This window comes from Coloeus monedula, assembly GCF_965178545.1.
Source record: "Coloeus monedula genome assembly, chromosome: 18".
NCBI classification, from domain to species: Eukaryota; Metazoa; Chordata; class Aves; order Passeriformes; family Corvidae; genus Coloeus; species Coloeus monedula.
Genome location: NC_138798.1, coordinates 10,489,000 through 10,510,924, shown reverse-complemented (window position 1 = coordinate 10,510,924; position 21,925 = coordinate 10,489,000). Strand labels below are relative to the sequence as shown.

Genomic DNA, 21,925 nt, shown 5'->3' with positions numbered 1-21,925 from the left:
GTGGGTAAGTTTACTTGGTTTTTTGCTAATTGTCCAACCTCCTGTAGTTTAAAATGGACAATTCTAATAGACCAAGGGAAAAAGCCCTTCAGGATAAAGTGATAGAGAATATTTACCTCTTCCTCACTATTTGAAAGGTTTCCTTGTTCAGCTAAGTGTTCTCCACATGGCATCCAGTTGTAGCATTCAGGGAGGTCCTATCATACAAACAGATGTTCATTTCTGGTTTTATAGACTTCAAAGATCACTGGTTTCAAAAAATGCTTCTACAGCTGAAGGTCTTCAAGCAGCAGTATCAGGACTTTTGGGTGCATAAGGAATCCTTGAAACCACATAATATAGACATAATTTGTTGCTATGCTTTCTTCTCTTTACAGTTTCCATTGACAAATATTGCTGTTCTTTGTTTAACCTTAATGGTCTGTGTCCCCATCCCCCCTCAAACATTCAACCAGTTTATATACCAACAGAATATTGACAATATTTTAAACAAGAACAGTGGTAATATTTTCCACCTTGGTTTATATAAGAGATCATGATGCCAAAGAGAGGCAGAAATAAGTAACACAGAATGACAACATCTCCTCTGTCACATACTGCAAGAGCTCCACAATCTGTTGTGTCTGCTTGCAAAATCCTTGAATTATAAGGACATAGCATGCAGAAACTGTATGTCATGGTTGGATATTTAATTACAATTGAAAATTACTGTTATCAGCCAGTGATGTTGTCATGTCTACCGGGGGGAGGTGGGGGGAAATAAAGGAAAACTGTAATAACAAATAAAATGTGTGAAAATTGTATCAACACACTGACAGTATAATGCCAAAAAATGCTCACATTCTTGAAGTACTCTTTATTAAGAGTATGACCCCAAAAAATCTTTAGAAGCTGAAGTTGTCTTTTTAATGTTCACATGAATATTTCTTACAATAAATGTTTTTACATGGACTCGGAATTTTTACTCCTTTTTTACTCTTTTTACTCCTTTTTTACTCTTTTTACTCCACACAAAGTCGTCTGTATCCATTAGAGCTTTATTAACGCCCTGCAGGGAGGGGACGTGGTGCTCTGAGCGAAGACCAGATCTGAAATAAAAGACAAGAGTTAACACAGTCCCGCCCGGTGCCTGAAGGGAGGAGGGTCCGTCTGCAGGAACTCTGTCCTGCAGCTGTTGACTCAGGAGCCTGGAGAGCTTGGCCAGTGGTGCCCACAAAGGAAAACAGGGGCCAAAGTCCTCTGCAGCATTGTCTTGGGACACTGCCCGGTCTGGGGACAGCCCTACCAGGCTCTGTTTAGCTCAGGCTTGATGGGAGTGTATAGACACAGGCAGCTGCCCCTGGCAAGCCTCCACTGAGAACAGCTTTACATCCTCCAAGGAATCATTCGCATGAGACACTCGTGCATTGAGTCCACATGTGCACGTCAAGTTACTCCCTAATTTAGCCACTCAAAGTAGATACATTCATCTATATAATTTCAGACCAGAAAAGACAATTTAGTCATAAAGACTCCTGGAGAACTGTATTAAGCGATTTCAGCCAAGCCAGGGATTATGATTAGGAAATCATCCAACAGGTGGGAGCAGAACCTCAGAGCAGGGTTGGTATAAAGAAGAGGTGGAGGTAGATGATAAAGGGGAACCACAAGCCTGCCCTGAGTACGTGCCAGAAGCTGCAGGACAGTTGATGATAGAGCAGGGATTCTGAGCATGACCCAACACTCAGGGCTATCCCTTATCAAATACTTGAATCACAAGCTCAGAGGGGCAAGCCCTGCAATCCCTCAAATTATGGGGGAACAGTGCTCCTGCTCATAATTGAGCAATAAACATAGCAAGTTAAAATGGAGGTACTACTAGTATTTGCACATCAAAATACCCAGCAAGCCAAAGTCAGAATTGAAAAAGTCACTTAAGACTTGATGATCTGCCACAGAAGTCAGCTGGAGCTTCAGAACATCCTGCGAGTCTTGGGAATGTAAAGCCAGTGGTCGCTTCCCCCTCTGCTGGGAGTTGCACAAAGGGCAGTGCAGCTACCAGTGTGGCTCTCTCAGCCCAAAGGCCTGACACTGGCTGTATTTCACCACTGCCAGAGCTTCAAGCAGGTTCTGCAATATTCCAATGGCAGCACCTTGTCCTGAACCATGGGCAGCCAAGCACAGCTTTTCCTTTTGGCTACTCCACTTCCTTCCTTCTCCAAAACTAGTGAAGCCAGAAGTAAGCCATGCTTCTCCGTCCCCACTTTCCTAGTTTTCTTTCCATAGCTCACTTTTCCATGCTGCAGACTTTCTATCCCTTCATTTTCTTCTCCTTCCCTCTCCTGTTTCCCTCCCTTTCCCCCTCCCCCTGCTTTCTCTCCCTCTGCACTTTGTGAACTGCAGCGGCAGTGCTGAAGTCCAAAGTTCAGTAACTTGCTAAAGCACACAGATAAATATGAACCTTGGAGAATTTACATTTGCTCCAATGTAAACAGATAGCCAAGGGTCCCTTTATCAGCACTGGCTCAGGACAGTCGTGGGGGGTCTGAAGTGGCTCAATTTTGTATTTTGTTTTTTTTGGGGGGGGTGTAAAGGCGGGAGGCTGTGCTGTGCCCACTCTCCTGACAGTCGGGCGTGCTACCTCAGGAACATGGTGTAAGGAAGCTGGAAGCAGGATAACCAGAAATTCAAACCCAAGAGACACCAGGCTGAAGACCATGGTCTCAAAGCTGACTCATCTCCAAGTGGAGCTGCTGGAAGCGCTGCTGGAGTCGGGGCTGACCAAGGAGACCTTGATCAAGGCACTGAGTGAAGCGGAACCCTACGGGCTCCAGAGTGAAAGTCAGCGTGCTATCAATGCCCTCCAGACTGAGAAAGGGGAGCCCTGTCCCGACATCCCCAACCTCCCCAACGGAATGGGGGAGTCCAGGTTATCAGAAGATGAAACCTCAGATGACGGGGAGGAATTTACCCCTCCAATAATGAAGGAGCTGGAAAACTTGAGCCCTGAGGAGGCTGCTCACCAGAAGGCTGTGGTGGAAAGACTATTACAGTAAGGACAGATTTACTGCTCCTCTTTGCTGCTTTCTTGCACTCTCCCTCGAGCTCTCTTTTCCTTTCCCCTTCTCCTCAGTGTTCCTAGTATTCACAATTGATCTAGCTGCAGAGTCTTCATCTGTGCCAGGACTAGCAGCCCCCAAACACCCACAAATGCTTTATAAATGCTCAGATTTTTCTTTTATCTCGCTTAAAATGCATAAAGGAAGCTATGGAGCCTAATTACATATTTGACATGCTTATAGCATCAGGCTTCAGAATAGTCCAAGGCCTGTATAACTCCCATCTCTCTGACTGAATGCTAGGGTTTAGGATTTAAATTTTTAATAGAACTCACAATTTCAGTCATCAGGAAAGAAAAAAAAAAAAGCTGGTCACTCTGAGCTGGTGCTATATTTGTACAGATGATACAATGAAGTTTTAATGTTTCCCTGCTGTATTTAAGGAGAATGATATTGTTAATTTCACCGGGGTTTGCTATAGATTATTGACCAAAGACAAATCAAGAGACCTTGTCCTTGTCGTTCTTCTGAGTATGAAGTTCCGTGACTTCGCTGGGGATTTTTCTTGTAAAAAGCACGCACCAAATACATGCAGAGGTTAAAACCTGGACAGAACACTGCTTCTACCATCTACTGCCTGTCACAATTACAAAGTACGTACGCAGCAACAGTTACAGGGTTTGCTGCCACACAAATTTGCCTTTGCATACAAGCATTTTTGAGATCAAAAGACAGGGCAGGGAAAGTTCCCTGAACCAATGGCCTCACAATAGACTCAGAGAAACATTCACTCATTTTCCCATTTGGGATTCTTACTGGGATACAATCCCCGTGGGAGACCCAAGAGGTTTGTCCAAGCAAGGATCAGGCCCAGCCCACCATCTATCACAACAGATTCTTGCCTGTTTTGGGGCTATTTTGAAATGACAAGCTGATAGAAGACAGAGGTGCAGCAACATCCTGCACCTAAAATCTTCACTAGAAATCCAGCTAGGGAATTTCTCAGGCTTCCTGATCACTCTCTTTCACGTGCAAAGGAAATAAACAGAAAATATAGCAGAAGCAAACATCAAATCCCACCATAAAAGGCCAGAGCTAAGAAAGCAGCATGACAAGAGTTAGCATTCCCTGTAAATACTTAAAAGAAAGTTCCCTGGCAGATTGGGAGTTGATGATACTGCAGAACCCAAGAGAGGAAAATTCACTGCTCTTACCTGGGTGGGGAAAACATTCCCAGTAATTCAGTCTTCCTCCTGGCCCAGTATGTCTCGTTTCTTCCCCACTTCCAGCTCTGCCACATCTTCAAGTTTTCTCTACTTCCTTTACATCCTTCAGATTCTTTTTACCTATTTCCCTTCTCTCCTCACTATTGTTTCTGCTGCTATTCCTCCCACTTTGTTGTCTCCTTGCCTGATTCTCTCTCTGCCTCCCACTCTTTTTCCTCCCCTCATCCTAGTCTCCTTCTCATCTTCCTGAGTCTGCGTACAGGTCTTGGGGCAGTTTGAGCCCAGTGGCACCGGGCGGGCCCTGGCTAGTTACTAATTATCCAATGGCTTTATTATTTCTCTTTTGTCTTATAAATTTATAGATGAAAAGACCCTGATAAGCTTTTTGATCATTAACTTTTGATAGTTTATTAAGTATCTCTCCAGAAAGGAAGCCATGGAAGTTGAGGAAGAGCCCCTGACTTTGTCCCTTTTTCATTAATGAATGGGTGAAGCAGGACTGAAGTGACATCCGCTGTGATCTATGAACAGACACACGGATGGAGCGAATTCCTTCCTGTCACCCTCACTTCAGCACAATTTCTGGTTTCTGATCCTCCCTGCCTTTCTAGGAACTTGCTGCCAGTCTTCTCTGTGCTTACCAGCCTCACCACAAGTCTTACCTCTCTTCCAAACCTGTGACATTAACACCTGCTGATGAACAGTCAGACAGTCCACTGAGCAGCATTTCCATTTCACAAATGGAAACTGAGGTACAGACAAATTCTAGAACCTACCTAAACCTCTGAGACAGCATAGAGGAGATTGGGCAAGGACAGGGACCTCCTAAGCCTCACACTGTCTCTTAACTACACAAGCTTTACTCTGAAACATCAGAGTTCTCTGTCATCAGTCTCCCCCACCACAGGATAGAGCAATTCACTTCTGCTGTTGAGGACAGTATGAAGGGACCAGAAGCCTCAGTTTCAGCAAAAAATTACAAGTATACTTATCGAGGTCTATAATAGATAGAAATCAACCAAGTTAAAATGAAAATGGTAGAAAGCCTGCATTGACATGTTTCAAATTTCTCATCAAAGCAACAGTGTGTCTAAAAATCTATTCAAAGCATCTGAACCAGTATCAGGAGTTGAAAATACCCTAAGAAGTTGTTACCTACTAATAAAGTTTTTTTTGGTTTTAAGATCAAACCTTTTCATTAATAGATGCCTACAAGTAACGTCCTTCGAAAAGTGTTAAAATATTGTAAGGCAGGGCAGAACAGTCTATGACAGAAATTACTTCCAGCAATAGAAAAAGAAAGGCGGGCAAGAATTTCCATGCCCAGGGATTCCCAGCTAAAGGTCAATGCTTGCAAAGCTATTTCAGCATCTACACAGGGGTTTCAAAGCAGAAACCAGATGGAGGCAATTCTGCCTTTACACAGAAGCCTCTCCGGGCATTATTAACAATTCCTAGTCTGCAGGCCAGATTTTAACAGAGAGATTGACTTGTGGGCAGCTACTGCTGATAAAAGAAAGTCTTTGTGGTAACTGCAGCCATTGCTTATAAAGAAAAATCAGGAAAACTGTCCGTTATTAGGCTTTCCAGGAGCTGGAAAGGGAAAAAAATGACAGCACCAAGAGACTAACTATGTCCTCACAGGACCACTGAAGTTGAAACCAGTCTTGAAATCTCTGGTCGAAGCTGAGTAGAACAGGGTGTAGAGAAGATACACCCACAGGACTGGGTGCACGCATGGGTGTTGATTAGATTTTGTCCCTACAGAGAAAACATGCTAAAAGCAGTTCATACAAAGGTTTCTCTAGTGGGGAATTAACATAATTTCATTTTGTCCTTTCATATGTCTCACTGATCTCCTGTAGATTTACAGTTTGAATAAAAACATTCTTTCCATATCAATCCACACAGAAAACAAACTGCATCTATGATAAGAAATAAATGACTCAGTAGGGAGGTAGAGCTGTGTGGAGAAACTCCCAGATATTCCTAGAGTATAAAGCAAGAAGGAGGCTACCGTGGGGGAAGGGATCATACTACTGCAGGTAAAGCAAATGGAGAAAGGTATAGCAACAATCCACCTGTAGGGCAAGGGGTGAAATTCCATTAGGAAAGAGAGAAATTGAGATAAGCAACGGATTTCCCCTGGAGGCAGGGATAAAAGCATGTTTTCCAGGAGGAAAAAAGAAAACAAAGATATATAATGACAAAGGTTCAGTCTTTCCCCCTGCTTAGACTCTAGCTGGGGAATCTGGAGATGAAACTGCCACACCCCTTTCATTTCCACATATAAACCAAGATGAGGCAAACCAGGCCAAGTTCAACAGAAAAGAACACTGCCAGGATGGATGGTCTTACCTTCCCTCTGCCTAGCCCGGCTCCAGGCTGTGCACTGGGTTATGTAGCAGCTCCAGAGGAAAGGGCCAGGGGATGATCCTGAGCACTTCACAGCTCTGAACCTGTTTGAGCAGGGTCTGGTCCAAAGCAGCAATTCAGAACCCACCTCAGGGAACTGAAGGCTTCTCTCACCTGAGAATCAGAACAGGAAAGAAGAAGAGAGAGAGAGAGAGAATGAGGAAGAGGATAAGAAAGAAAAGAACAAAGGAAAAAGAAAAAGTCAGGAAGAGTGAAGGAAGGAGAAGGTCCCCTGAATGTTACATCTCCAGCTCTCTGGAATGGGTTTTCTTTAATGCTAACAACTTGATATTTACTTTCCATTTAAATTTGAGATCTTGCTATAAATTATCAACCAGCCTCTTGTTCCCTTTGAGTTTATAACTAACTACCTGGGTTACTTATTGTTCAGGTAACAAAAGGGAGGTGAAAACGCCCTTAAAAAGTGACCTCAGAACGAAGAAAATGGGAAGCTGACATGGAGAGAGGACCCCGGCCCCTGTGGTGGGGATGAGCCATGGGAAAGGGCTATGCTCATATTTTAATAAGCAACTGAGAGCAGGAGAGCAAGACTTCAGAAGAAGGAAGTAAAGCTACCTGTGTGAGACCAACTAGGAGACAGAGATTAGACCTGGAGAACAAGACCCTGGGGAGACAGCTTGCATCTGGGGAAAAAGGGAAACTGAAAGGCAGAAAACAGTCTTGGAGATAAGGAAGGAGAACTTGAGTAAGGCAGACCCATTTGTCTGAAACAATTGGGATTTGACTATAACAACAAGCAGGAGAACTCAGTTTAGAGTGAAATCCTCCCCTCTCACAGTCAATGACAGTCTTATAGCCAGTGAAAGAGAAAAGGTTTCTGATGTCTTAGCCTGTGATGGAGGCTCTGCAGGTGAACTGTGTATTTGGGCAAGGGTTCAGCTGACCACACTGTCATCACTTGGACTGTGGTGTAGCCTTGGGTCTAAAGGACTTGCTGCATTGATTTTGCAGACTGGCCTTTGACAATGTACAAAGTAACCAGGACTTCATACAATTGTCCTAGGAAATCACACTATACTAAGATTCCCTGCACTATTTTGCATCACAAAGCTCCCTGCTGTGTCAAAAGATGACAAAACCCACAAGTCTTTAACCACTGTGAGAAGAGACTCACAGACACTTCCTGGTTTATTCCTGCCACAAAGTGAAGATGTCAACAGGGGAGACAAAACTGACTCGACTGGGGTGTAAAAAGGAATTAACACGTAATAGAGGCTTCCATCAGTGGCAACAGTCTTTCCTCTTCCTATCTGAGCCAGAACTCAAATTTAAGAGACCAGATTCCCAATCAGAGTATTTTCTCCTCTATACAGGGACTTGGACAATGAATGCAGGGTGCAGGTGCTGGCCAGACTATCACAAGTACAAAGGCAGGAGACTGGTTTAGGCAGCAGGAGCAAAAAAAAAAACCACATGAGGAAAGAAAAACTTTCTTAAATTCAGCTCAGTTTGAGCCTTTGAAAGACAAAGATGGTTAAGGGAAGATGCTGAAAACCAGAAGCCTCTATGGCAAGTGCTCCAATGTAAAAGAGAAACAAATGTTCTATTTTAAGCAGGTTCTTCAAAAAGCTGTGATTGACACCATTCGTGTCACACTTTAACTGCTATGGAGTTTGCTCCTTGGACTATGCAGCCACTGGGAGAGGGGCTGCAGGGGAACAGAGATAAGGGTGTTTGTACTGAGAGAACAGGTGTGGACTTTGTCCTCCTTATCACTGTGCAGCCTCCGGCAACCTCCTGAGTCAACAAAGCAATGAACAGCACAGTTGCCTATTGCTCAGATGTGTGTGCTTTTGTGACAGTTTCTGCACAATCCCAGGTACCTTTTTTCTCCCTACTGCTCCTTTGATGCTGGTGTTGAATATGACACCAGCGTCCTCCTACAGCACTGCAAACCATTTCCTCCAGACATTTCACACAGAAGGCACAGAAGGATGCTCTTGTTCAAAGTGAGCCAGGGGCTATTCTGCAGAGGTGCTTTGGCACTGTTTGGATTTAGACTGACGGGTTTCACATCTTTATTTCTACTGTGACTTTCAGCTGTGGTGAAATCAATACACATAAAGTCACAGTTGTGTTTTCTCTATTTTCCTCAAGAACCTTCATGGATATTCCAACTGGAGATCATAAAAAACAGAGATTCACATTAATTATAAAATCCCAAACCGTTTCTCAGATTTTGTGAGCAGGTCTCAAATAGTTCTATTCCCTCAGCTGTTACCCAAAGGAGGGCAGCAATAGGGGGTATTAGTGGTTTGCCTGTAGTTCTATATTGCATTTAGAAGCGCCGGGTAGATCTAGGTGTGAATCAATGTGTTTGAGTAACACATAGCAGAAGTGTAAGAACACAATCCTGGATGATTTGTCATATACATATGCATACAGAGCTGTTATGTCGCAGTATAATGACAGCCTGTTTCCATTTGCTGAATCATTGCAAGGCAACCCAACCTGGACCACAATCAGGGCATGCATCAAGTTCAGTCTAGTATCACAATCAATCTGTCTTGGAAAACTTAGTACATCTGCCCCATATGCCTTAAAGAGAGGGGGATAGAGAAGAAAAGTTACGGGGGGAAAGGGAAGAGAGAGGTTGCCTCTGTGTATTTGGGAAATTACCCTGGTAACCAAAGTCTCTCCTAAGGGCAGACTGAAGTGTGTACAAAGAGCAGTTCAAAGGAAGCCAGTGTTACATCTTTTTGCACTTTGTTTCCAACGCCATGCAGAGTCAAAACTGAGCAAGGTAGCACACTGAGGAACAGCTTTCTCCCCTGCAGCCAATGAACACTCTGGCCTCACCAAACGTGATGGTGATGACTGACAAGTGCCCCTCAGGAGCTACTACTACACTTCCTTGAAATCCAGGTCTGCTGAGAGCAGGTGTTTGATCTGTCTCCCCTGAGAAGTGTTTTCTGTTCCTTCCAGAGAGGATCCCTGGCGAGTAGCAAAGATGGTGAAGTCTTACCTCCAGCAGCACAACATCCCTCAGCGTGAGGTGGTAGACACTACTGGTCTGAACCAATCCCACCTCTCACAACACCTTAACAAGGGCACTCCCATGAAGACCCAAAAACGGGCAGCCCTGTATACCTGGTACGTCCGGAAGCAGCGAGAGGTGGCCCAGCGTAAGTATGGCAACAACTGCTCTCCTGTCTCAGTTTCAGAAACGCCTCTGCTCTCCCTTGCTCGTCCTTACTCCCTATTGTTTTCAAGGAAAAAATTCCCTTGCTCCTTTGTGCTTGCAGAATTCACACACGCTGGCCAGGGTATACTGACAGACGAGCCCATGGGAGATGACCTGCCCACCAAGAAGGGAAGAAGAAACCGCTTTAAGTGGGGTCCTGCCTCACAACAGATACTTTTCCAAGCCTATGAGAGACAGAAAAACCCCAGCAAAGAAGAGAGGGAGGCACTGGTGGAAGAGTGCAACAGGTAAGGGTGGGTGCGTGTCTTTGATGAAGAGGGGCACAGCAGGGTCCCTCTGCATTCTCAGTGTTTGCTGGTGCCACTGGGAGGCAGGCCAAAGGTACAGCACTGAGTGTCACCACTGACACCAGCCACACTTAAATTAAATGCCACAACTGATCATTCCTTGTCCACAGAGCACAAGGAATGCCTCAGGTCTTGCAGGACCCTTCCACACAGTGCCAGACCACAGCCACTTTGGGGCTGTGCACTTACTTTGTGCCTCCGACTAAGCCCAGCTCAGCAAGGCTCTTCTTGTGCTTTCCCCAACAGGGCAGAATGCATTCAGAGAGGTGTTTCCCCATCTCAGGCCCAGGGACTGGGCTCAAACCTGGTGACAGAGGTCAGAGTTTACAACTGGTTTGCCAATCGCAGGAAGGAGGAGGCTTTCCGGCACAAGTTGGCCATGGACACCTTCAGCGGACCACAGCCCACCTCTGCCCCCCCTCTAACTCCCCACAACTCCTCCTCCCTCCAGCCACCACCTGCTCTCTCACCCAGCAAAGTTCATGGTAAGAAACAACCAGAAGGAGATCTGAAAGAGGTATGAATCTCCCCAAACTCAGTCACCCACACTGCCTCCTAAGTCCAGCCCTTTAGGAAACGAATCAACAGATAGAAAAAGCAGATTTGCTATAAGGGAAGAGCAAAGGTGACAAAGAGACCATGTCTCTGAGTGAAGAAGGTGGCTAGAATGTCAAGGGTGATAAAATTCAGTACCAAATTGATAAAATTCAACCCACAGCCAAAGCCTCTCACTTATTTTGAGGCCTCCTAGCTGGCAGGCAGCGATCCCAAACTTCCTGTTCCAGGAATCAACGCTGCATATCAGAAATCAGTTCCATGCCCTTTCAGTCATGTGTGCCCCTTACTCCCTTCAATACCGGCCCCACTGGACTCTGTGACAGAGTTTTCAGGCATGAGGAAAAGTCATTCTCCATCCAAAAAGAGCACAGCTTTTTCAACTTCATAGGCCAGAGCTGGGGGTTGCTCTTGGTCTGGGAAGAGATGATCTCACCAAGACTCCTCTCTACAGCCACATCCAGAAGGGTGGTTTCCAGTGAACCCTGCTTGCTCCCTGCACCACTCATAGCCAGTCAGTATTTGAGGAAGCAGTTACACCAAATTACAGGGGAAAGTCAGGGCAGGGTGCAAGAATGCCTGTTCTTCTGGTTCCCCTATTGACCACTAATATCTGCCCAAACACCTGTGGCAAGTGCCCAAAAAGGAAACTGAATTTAGTGCCTGCCTAAGTTTCTCAGTTTCTCACTTGTAACAACCAGTTTCCCTCCTGTTGTGATGCAGGGGTGAGGTACAACCAACAGCCAGCCAGCGAGGCAGAGTCCTCCAGCAGCAACCACCACGGGAACAGTTCCATGGTGACCACCCAAACCATCCTGCATCAGGTTTCTCCCCCTGGACTGGAGCCCAGCCAGAACCTGCTGAGCACAGACACTAAGCTGGTAAGTGATGGATACTTCAGTTCTGCTGACTGGAAGATGTCAGGCCATCTGCCTGTGGTCATAATATGGACTATTCACGAGTATTTTTTTTTAGAATGTTCTTAAACCCACCTTCTTATGTTACATACTCATATGTAACATATTGATACACAATGCTATGTAATGGTATGTTATATTAGGGTCACTTTGCACTGACCATGTAAGATCAATAGTCCTGAGATACACGTGCCCCTCTAGACTGTGGTGAGGGCAGGTATTAGAGCATGAAAGCAAGAAGACATTTCCTTATGAGCAATTAAAACAGTCTGTTCTGGAAACACACCACTCAGGGTATGACAAGATTCCCTTCTTCCCAGGAAACCATATTCTCTCATCCTTTCCACAGGGAGATTCTCATCTCATGTCTGTCATTTGAACTCTACTCATCTCAAGAGATCAAACCAGTGGGATTACCAGAACACAGATCCATACTTATGTCTATCTTACCTGTAAAAATGAAGGCCAACACTGGATGCAGACATGTACTGGATAACTAGATTGCCTCTTCAAAGCCAATTTCCTTCTGAGATCTGACCAGACCTTTTCCCACATCATTAACAACAAAGCACCAGAACTACATGACTGATCATTTTCAGTTTGCACATGTTACCTTGCTTTCAGGGAAACAGTTAGCAGAAGTTTGCATTAGCACAGGTTGGCCTGAGGCAAAGTTAAAGTCACCAAAAAAAAGTATTATTTAAATCTCATCAGTCACTCACTTTGCTGGCTTTCTGGTCTCTTGCTGAAGTAAGTCAGTCTTTAATGAGGTCCTGAAAATCTTCTATGTCTGTCTTCTAAACCTGATATTAAGGTTGTTTGCCCCACTGTTTAACCTCTTGTTGCTTATTCTTACTAGAGATTCCTTACAGTTTTTTGTCTGAGGGGAGAGAAAAAAAGTATAATATAAGGCACTTCACTTTCTCTATCAGCCAAATCATTAGAATGCTTTTTTGCTCTTCCACAATACTATGACTACAGGTCTCTAAAGGAAAGAGGAACTCCTGGATTCCATGCTGAACTCTGCCACTAGAATTACCATGTAAAGTTACCTGAGCCTCTTAATTTCTCTGAGCATCACCTTCTGCCCTCAGCCATGGAACAGAAGATGATCTTTCCCTATAGAGAATGCAGTGGGCTTAATCTCATTCTTACGATTTCTTAAATGTGAAAGAACTAAACCAGCAGGGATTTACTCTTAGTATGTCAACAGCTGATCTGTGCTAGTTAATTGATGAGCACACAGAAAAGGCAGACAAGGATATGTGAAGCCTTTCCAGTTAGCCAAGGAGAAGAGCAGGCAGCAAGAGAGGTGTTTATCACAGCTTTGGGAGTCGCCTGCTGCAGGTGCCACGTTCAGGATTCTCCTTTCCCACAGGTATCAGCTCCTGGAGGAACTCTCCCTCCTGTCAGCACCCTGACTGCCCTGCACAGCCTAGAGCAAAGCCCACACACGCTGAGCCAGCAGACCCAGAACCTGATCATGGCATCCCTGCCAGGGGTCATGGCAATCGGGGCCAGCGAGACCCCATCCCTGGCACCCGCCTTCACCAACACAGGAGCCTCCACCCTGGTGATCGGTGAGTAGTGGCTGCAGTGACTCTGCTTCCAGCGTTCACAGGAACAGCTGTCTCTAATTGTTACAATTACCAGCCCCATTTTCAAAGCCTTATCACTAAGCTGGCAGTGATACAAACCCAAGGAAATTGTCACCAAAGATCAGCAGCACTGTTTGCAAGTACCAGGGCTATTAAGGACAGATGTTCCTCATTCACATCACAATTAAATTACACACAAACCCACGTTTTAAGAGTTAAGATTCTTACAATCTATTCAGATGCTGATGTTTTGGTTTGCTGCTCTTCATCTTTCCAAGTATAAATGTAGTACTTCCTTAAAACGATGAAAATTGAAGCATGTTCATAGTGCTTGCAAGACAAAACATCCTGTTCCACTTCCTGTGAAGAGCAGCATATGCCTTTGGAATCCACAGCAGTAATTACTGGTTTTTTTGTATTTTTCACTTTGACAGCTTTTTCTGGACTTTTATAAGATTTCTTTTCATTCCAAGACTAGTCTATTGCCAAAGTGCATCTCATGAGAGAAATGAAAATAAAATTTACACTTCTCTTACACTTTCTTCCCAGGAAGAAAGAGGCCTTGTTTTGTTCCATGGTGACAGCTGCGAACTAATTTCCATTTCTTCCCAAGATTATGATATAGATTTTAATTCTGTGCAAACAAAAAAACCCCAAAAAACTGGAGTGCTGGAGAGACCTGCTGATTTACAGGAACAGGGTCGGGACAGTTGTGGGAAATGGGCAGTAATGTGTGAAACCTCACTGATTCAAATTTCTTAATTTGGCAGCCCTAGCAAAAAAGAATTTAAACTCCATTTCATGTGGCTGGACAGCTACAGTCTAGTTCTCTCTGTTGCCAACAGCTTCATAAAATGAGCAGAATTAACTGGGCACTGAGGTGATGCTCTGAATTTAGTTCTGAGCAAGGCCTCCTCAGTGATCGCTAACTGGAAAAGGGGCTATACTGGCACACAAAGATGTAGACAGGAACAAACACTGGAAACCAGAGATGGATTTATGCAGTTTTTGCACATTTCCACTTCACTCTCACATGCATGAAATCTATTCTTAATCACAGACAACCAAGGGAACACCCGAAAAGCAGGATCTGAAATCACCCTGCAGTGCCAGGCTGCCACAATGACCGTTTCAGATGCCCCTATTGCAGAGCAGCCACACTCCTCCTGAAGTGTGGGACACCACTGGCATCAGTCCTTGTTTTCCAGGCCTGGCCTCAACCCAGCCCCAGAGTGTTCCTGTAATAAACAGCATGGGGAGCAGCCTCACTACCCTGCAGCCTGTCCAGTTCTCGCAGCAACTGCACCCATCCTACCAGCAGCCCCTCATGCAGCAAGTCCAGAGTCACATCAACCAGAGCCCCTTCATGGCCACCATGGCTCAGATACAGAACCCTCATGGTAAGAACGTGAACTCATTTGCTCAAGTAAACAAAAATAAAGACAGTTTCCCAAGCAGTGGAACAGTGGTGGAATTTGCTGGGTCCTTGGGCTTACAGCACCGTTTTCCTCCTCTGTTATTGTCACTCTCATTATGAAATTATTTTTCAATTGTATTTATCTCCCTGTCCCTCCACTCGCAGCATTTTGAAGACAGACAGCAGGTCCCAGTGCATGAGGAGAACAACTCAACCAAAGCTCCAGCATCCATATGATGTTGTTTTCTTTCATGTACAGCTCTCTATGGCCCCAAGTCTGAAGTGACCCAATACACACACACAGGCCTCTTACCACAAACCATGGTGATAACAGATACAGCCAATCTCAGTGCCCTGACCAGCCTGACACCAACTAAACAGGTAAGCCTTTATTTAGCCTTTGTTCCCCCACCTGAGAGCAGCACCAGCCCGAAGACCGCTCCTTGCAGGTCAAAGGGTTTTTGGGCGTGTCTAAGCCATCCCAGCAGGATCATCTTTCTTATTGCCTGGCCTTGCTGGTACCAGCTGCAGTATTGGAGGCACTAGAGCAAGTTCTTCACTGCATCATCAACGAGAATTTAATCTCCCCAGAAACTGCACCTGCTCAACTTTTCTCTCACACCTGTTAGAAGGGATGTAGCAGCCAGGCACTATTAACTCTCTTTTCTCTAGGCATTCACACCTGACTCGGAGACTCACACCGAGTCTGGGATGCACACACCAGTGTCACAGGCACCAACAATCCATCTACAGAACCAAGACACAACCATCCAGCACCTTCAGCCAGGCCCACGTCTCACCTCAAGCCCTGCTGGTAAGAGCAGCAGCCACTATTGTGGCTCTTCAGCCATGTATTGCCTAGTTTTTCTTGACAACACTGTAAAATCCAGTTAGAAAATGGTAATTGGGGTTCACAATTCCCTAAAAGGGCTCTGCCAGTGTCCTGAAGGGTTTAAAAAGTTGATATAAGGAAAAGACTCAGAGCAGAGTCCGTGTAAGGCCAGACTGGAAATTAGCCCCTTCAGAATGCAGAAAGGAAAATATCTTGAAAAATATCAACAAAATCAGTGTCAATGAGTACCCAGTCCTGCAGGCAGTTTTCAGGGCTGAGAAGCCCAAGACTCCTTCACGAAGACTTCAATTGGGTCTTCTCAGTTCTAAGAGGAGAACTAGGACATCAGCTAGAATTCTTAGAACTGAACTCTCTGGAGATTGCTGCCCTCAATGTTTTCAGGCTGGCTGTGGAGCCAAGCCAGGTATTTAGCAGTACACAAAACACTCAGACAAAAGCAGTTATGCCCCTAAGCCAGGAGAGCGCAGCCATGCTGGAAATGGGGGGTTGTACATGCACAATAAGGGATGAGAATTTGCAATTGACTTCTGCCTGTACCTTTGACAGTGTCCTCCAGCAGCCTGGTGCTGTACCAAAGCTCCGACTCCACCAACAGCCACAGCCAGCTGCTGCCATCCACTCACAATGTCATCGAGACCTTCATCTCTACACAGATGGCATCTTCCAGCCAGTAACCACAACAAGTAGCTCATGAGTGACTGGCATGACCAACCCGCCAGGTGCAACTCCAGCCGTGTTTGCCACCACTGTCACCACTGCCTCACACAAACCCCTACTCAGCTGCCTCCAGGAGAGAAAACGTCTCAGGCTCAAGACAGAGAACATGGAAAGATGATGCTGGCACTGCTAAAACCCACTGCCTCCACCCTCCCCCAAAACAGCAAACCTAAACCCCAGGAGCCAGCTCAGAATGGTCAGACATCCTTTTGTGGCTGCCCAAGAAGGAATCCCAACAGTGCCAGGGCATACATGGGACTTTCAGCTCAGCTCAAGCTGGGCCTGTACAAACCTGCCAACACCAGACTAAATCATGGGGGAAAGAGCAAAGCTGAGCTGCCAAAGAAGGGACACCACCTTTAAACACTCTCCTCCTTTGCTGCAAGGAAGCACCCAACAAGAACTATGAGAAGTAACAGCACCTTGGAGGTTCCTGACTTTGCAATGAGAATAACCAAGAAACAGATTTGGGAATGGCTTGGCACAAACCTGTCAGTATGGGATCACTCACAAGCTACAAATCCTTAATTAACTACCAAAATACCAAACATTGTCAGTTGAAAACGACCTGCTCTAAAATCATGCTATCCCAGTGGAAATGGCTCGGTTGTTTTTGATATAGCTCTGCTTTGTTTTAAATGCAGAAATTAAAGTTTAACAGCTGCAAGGAGATTCCAGTTCTCTGCATTAACCCCACAGATTCTCATTTGTGTGACTTGCTGAATGATTTGCAGAATGGCATTCCCCACTGGGTCCCTGATGCTGTCCAGCACCTGGGAGGTTCCCATGCTCCCCAGAGAGTAGAGGTTCCCTCAGTTTTCCCTATGAACACTCAGCCTGGATTCATTTTACAGAACATGGCTCATTCTCAGCTTCCCTGTAGGCTTGATTTGTAGTTCTCGATATGCAAACAACTGCCCTGGGGTCTAAGAGTCTTGCTTGCACTAAGTGAAGGGTTTTAGTCCCAAGGATCTACTTATACAATTCCTCTTCTAATTATTCCTCTGTATTTATTCTCAACATCCACATCACTGATACACCATTAGCCAGATGTGAAAAAAGCCCCAGTTAACACGTTTTTGTCTTTGTGATTGAAACTGAGCTACTCTTTCAACTGTGAAATGGATGAAAAACCTTGAGACTAGAAGGGAGAATTGAAAAAGCCCAACAGTGAACTCTTCAGTTATCGTATCTGGGAATGTCAAAACTGCGTATGTCCATTAAAAGTTTCATTGATACGAGCTTCCTCTAGATACCATCAACAATTTCAGTAACTAGATTCTCTGAGGAATTTTACCCTAGAATTGTTTCCCAATTTCCCATGTACATCAGTTGCAAATATATCTAACTTCCAGTTAGCATAAAAATAAACCCAAAACAAAGCAAAAGGAAATGTTTAGGCCACCATGCATTTGAAAGCCCAGGTTTAAACTTCAGTACACTGAAGTTTTAACTGCACATAAGACAAATAACTTCTGCTGGCATATTCTGTTAGATTACAAGCCAAGTTTCTACTTAGCTTTTCTATTTTTGGATGCCAGCTGTGTTTTCTTGACTAAAAACCAGCAATAATCTTACAATTTCCCATGCTCAAAGAGCTACACTTCGCTATTTTGGTTTCTCTAATCTGGTGTTCTGGTCTCCTGAACTGAGCCAATAAATTTGATTTACTGAAACCCAACAATCTTAAAAACAGAAGTATTTATCAATAACAGTTAATTTCCTGAAAGACTGGAAGTATAAACAGACTGTCATACTGAAAACTACCAAACCTCACAGTATTTCAGAGAGACAAAAGTCATTAACTAGCCCAAACAAGGACAGCAAGGTGCTTTTTAAACTAGGCTTAAGTCCTCCCTGCAGCACTTTCATAGCATTGATCATCCAGCAACTAAAGACCCATCCTGAGCCACCTCTATCTCTGCTGGCGAGAATCTGAATACAGCAAGAAAGTCACTGTTGTACAAAACCTATCAAATTAAGTAAGTCCAAGAGCGTAGTAAAATTTAATAACAACAGATGCCATAAAAAAAACCCTATACATGAAAAAAATTTTCAATGGACACAACTGGAACAGTAGGATGCATTTATAACAACCCTGAAATCAGCTCACCACACTGTTTATGTGTAGGGGCCCTGGCGAGGTGCAGATTGCAGAGGGATTAGTAACACAGCAGGTTTTAAAAACAGATTGTTATGATGATCGCAGGGAAAAAATAAGGGCCCTGATTTTTGACAAGATGCTTTTGATAAATGAGTCTCCCACGGGCTGGAGCTATTCTCAGTAGTCTACAAGGAGGCAAAGAGAAAAAGGAGTTGATCACCTGTTGCCATTCAATTCAATGCTAAATTCAATTCATCATATACTTTCTCCAGGAGGGTTTCATGATGTGAAGGAACAGACCAGGAGGGATGCAGCTATGATTACATCCCTCTGCCATGCAAGTCTGGCACAGTATTTAATCCTTTTAGATTGGGCCTGCATAAGCAGCAGCACTGACAACTGCTGTGTGAGGAGAACAATGTTCCCTTCCTTGGGGACGCCAACAGCACAGGAAGTCACTCAGGCCACTGGGCTTTCAGAACAGAAGCTTTGCCAATTAATTTTCCCTCATCTGCAGCAACTCTTGTTAGGTTTTCTTTCAGTTTCCTTCATCCATCACAGCCACTTGCCATTTCCAGAGCAAAATCATAATTCTTTTTTCTTCTTCTTCTTCTTTTTCTTTTTCACAGCTCCTGGCAGCACTCTGTGATTGCTGTCCTGTCTCTCCTGCTGGCCATTTGCAGACACCAACCGAGGCAAATCTTTGCAGATCTGGTCACACTCTGCTGGGTCCATTATTTTCTCTTGAATATTGTTCTCTCTCCTAATTTTCTTCTTCTTCTTTTTTTTCTGGCTGTGCTCTACATAACCCTGACTCTGATCCTGGTTGGAACCCTGGGACAATGCAGGAAAAGCACTTTGCTTCAGAATATCCGCAGCTGACACGGCAGCCTCCTGGTACCTTTGCCACTCTTGGTCACTGTCTGTGTCACTGCAAAGGTAACAAGAGGGAAGGAAGTTGTGTTGCACTTTTGCCTTGAATTCACCCAAAATCTGGACAGCAGAGTAATCTGAGATGAGAATACGTGATAAACACCCAGTGGCTCTGGAACTCCCACACCTCCAGTTTGCATTTAACCAGTCTGAAGGCCAAGGTGTTCTTTACACACAGTAGGAGGGGAAAGAAAATCTCCCACAAACTTTTCTAGTTCCCCGACACTAAAAAAGAAACAAAATTCTGGTCTAGTCAAATATAAGGAGTCATAAATACAGACTTCTCAAGCTCTTCAGCTTCCTATTTCCTTGTGGGAGTCCCAGCTGCCTCTGAAATGTGGGATGCAACAGAACTTGAGGAGCAAAGCAGCTGCCAGCACCTTACCTGGAGCTAACTGGCTGCCTCCTCCTTGCTGCAGGGCAAGGCTCCGGTTTCCCGCAGTCTCCAGGGACAGAGGAAGAAAAGAGGCGAAAACCTGAAGTATGGAAAAGGGGGGTTTAAGCACAATATAAAACAGAGGTAGAAGCAATCAATTGCCATTTCCCTAGAATCCTCAGTGCTGTTATTGTATTTCCACAGTGCTTGACAGCAATTATTTGGGATCATGTGGGAGGACTTGGGGCACAGAGGTCAGAGCTGCAAAGTAACAGCTCTCACAGACACCAACAGAAACTCTTTTACAGCAAATGTTTATTAGTTAGTTGGATGTACAGCTGGTGACATACAGGATCCATCTCACTTGTCCGCAGTTAACAGTCACAAAACAAACAGCCACAATGGCTGAGACTGGAACTCACCATCATCTTCAGAGTCAGACTGTGCCACCGAAGTCTGTGATGGTCCTGATGAGTCCTTCAAGACAGTGATGAAACTAAACAGAAAAGTCCAGTCAGATCTTAGACAGGTTTGTGCAAACCAAGCTAAAGTTGTGTATTTCTGGGAAACAAGACTAGAGGGAGATGTTGCATAGATCCTTTTTTGTTTGTGAGGCTGCCTCAGCTCCCTGTTTCCAGAGCAGATCAGGCCTTCTCTTCTCAGCAATGCATGCCACAAGAATAGTTAAAAACAGCATTTCTAAAGCCAACTCTAAACACCAGGAATTCCAGTTCTCCAGGGCTATGCTTGAACAATACACAGACAGTGGCAGCCCAGTTCCACACATTCTGCCAGCACAACCCTGAATCAAGTACTGGTTTAGGTTGTAAAAATAAATCAAAGATTCTCCTGCTAGCCATTACAGCATGGAAGTGCTAAGGCACTCAAATTATCTTTCCTCCCCACAAGACATTCACCACAGAGGCAAATGGAGACAAGCAGTGCTGCACAGAGAGTTTTACCAGATGGGCACAGCATATCAGCAAGGTTAGGTCACAGAATATTGGAAGCTTGTACTTAATACAGGAGTGAAGGAGACAAGATGTTGAATTTCCTGGGTTTAGCACACAAAAACATCAGTGTAACTGACCCACAGAACAAACGTTTTTAGCCTTGCATGCCAGTACCTGTCTAGCATAGTTCCCAGTTTCTTTGCAACGTGTGCTCTGAACTCTGGAGTCGTCTGGAGCTCATTGTCACCATCCTCGCAGCTGATCGCCTCACACCCGTTTGAAATAAGAACAAAGATTATCTCTTTCAAGGCAAATAACATCCGGCCCTCTCACCCAAACACTTAAAAAACATATTAGTCTTTCCAGATTCAAGCATAATTTCAGATTCTGATTGGACAAATTCCCCAAACAGAATTGGCCCTTTCAGTATGAAGTATCACAAGGTACAAAGTAGAAGCAGCACAAATATTACACATTAATTCTTTCTTCAGGGAAACATTAAGTCTGAAACCAGAAGCAAAAATACCTCAGGTTTGGCTGATCTTTAGGCTGCAACCGATCCTTTCTAATGCCCCCTGAAAAGGAAGTAGCAAAGGCACGTTTAGAACCCTGCAGCCAGGACCTCTTTAACCCCTGTCAGGCACATGTTAGACCATAAAGAATAATGCCTGAAAGACAAGCCTGGCCCACCTTCGGGGGAGAACAGTTATGAGGGGAAAGGGAAACTTCCCACAGGCCAGCACTGCCAAGAAGGGGCTCTGGGCCCAGCTGAAGGCCGGGCATGGCCTCGGGAGGGCCGGGCAGAGCCCTCTTCAGTTCTGACACCGGCACCGCGACAAAGAGGAGTCGCCGCCTGAACACGGCTCCCCGCGGGTCAGGAGGAGCTGCGGAGGGGGCCGGACCGGAGCGGCGGGGCGGGGAAGAGAGAGGAGGGCACGCCGCAGTGGGGGAGCAGAGCACTGCCTGTCCACCGCTCCTCACCGCCGCGCGGCTCCGCCCGCGTCGCCATCGCCGCCTGCGCGGCGCAGTCCCAGGCAGCCTCCCGGAACCGCGCGGCCGCTTCGCCAGCGCTGTCCGAGTCCGAGCTGGTGTCGCTGTCCGGGCCCGAGCCGCCACTGGGCGCCACCATCTTGCAAGCGCGGGACACGGTGGGCGTTGTGGTACAGCCGCGGTGCATGCCGGGAGCTGTAGTCCGGCTGCATAGCATGCCGGGAGCTGTAGTCCGACACGGCCCCCTCATACCCGAATTTCACAAACTCATCCTTGTTTCAATCAGCATCTGGAGGATACGGTTCATACCTTTGGGGCCC

At 45.4% G+C, this 21,925-nt stretch overlaps 2 protein-coding genes across 3 annotated transcripts; one reads left to right on the top strand and one right to left on the bottom strand.

Annotated features, from left to right (window-relative positions):
- The first annotated feature begins 2,285 nt into the window (after positions 1-2,285).
- Positions 2,286-16,330, top strand: HNF1A (HNF1 homeobox A). 2 transcript variants are annotated; one of them, XM_082293530.1, is made up of 10 exons: positions 2,286-3,031; positions 9,626-9,825; positions 9,946-10,132; positions 10,439-10,677; positions 11,471-11,628; positions 13,043-13,244; positions 14,471-14,662; positions 14,939-15,060; positions 15,352-15,493; positions 16,079-16,330. In XM_082293530.1, the coding sequence occupies exons 1-10, from the start codon at positions 2,697-2,699 to the stop codon at positions 16,204-16,206; spliced, it is 1,905 nt and encodes a 634-aa protein (XP_082149656.1). In that variant the 5' UTR covers positions 2,286-2,696; the 3' UTR covers positions 16,207-16,330. The 2 variants fall into 2 exon arrangements, with proteins under 2 accessions (XP_082149656.1, XP_082149655.1); XM_082293529.1 differs by having other exon boundaries at positions 10,439-10,709; positions 11,449-11,628.
- Positions 3,051-21,759, bottom strand: LOC309579940 (protein CUSTOS). Its single transcript, XM_082293531.1, has 7 exons — positions 21,597-21,759; positions 21,127-21,190; positions 20,790-20,873; positions 20,085-20,158; positions 19,672-19,762; positions 18,574-19,284; positions 3,051-6,793 (listed from the first exon to the last, which is right to left on the bottom strand). The coding sequence occupies exons 1-6, from the start codon at positions 21,742-21,744 to the stop codon at positions 18,939-18,941; spliced, it is 807 nt and encodes a 268-aa protein (XP_082149657.1). The 5' UTR covers positions 21,745-21,759; the 3' UTR covers positions 3,051-6,793; positions 18,574-18,938.
- Between the last annotated feature and the right edge of the window lie 166 nt (positions 21,760-21,925).

Coding starts and splice junctions, on each gene's coding strand:
- HNF1A (XM_082293529.1), top strand. CDS start 2,697: ATGGTCTCAAAGCTGACTCATCTCCAAGTGGAGCTGCTGGAAGCGCTG. Junction 10,133..10,438: donor CTGGTGGAAGAGTGCAACAG/GTAAGGGTGGGT, acceptor TTTCCCCAACAG/GGCAGAATGCATTCAGAGAG. Junction 15,494..16,078: donor TCTCACCTCAAGCCCTGCTG/GTAAGAGCAGCA, acceptor TACCTTTGACAG/TGTCCTCCAGCAGCCTGGTG.
- LOC309579940 (XM_082293531.1), bottom strand. CDS start 21,744: ATGGTGGCGCCCAGTGGCGGCTCGGGCCCGGACAGCGACACCAGCTCG. Junction 21,191..21,596: donor GCGGGCGGAGCCGCGCGGCG/GTGAGGAGCGGT, acceptor CTTCCTTTTCAG/GGGGCATTAGAAAGGATCGG. Junction 19,285..19,671: donor AGGCAGCCAGTTAGCTCCAG/GTAAGGTGCTGG, acceptor TTACCTTTGCAG/TGACACAGACAGTGACCAAG.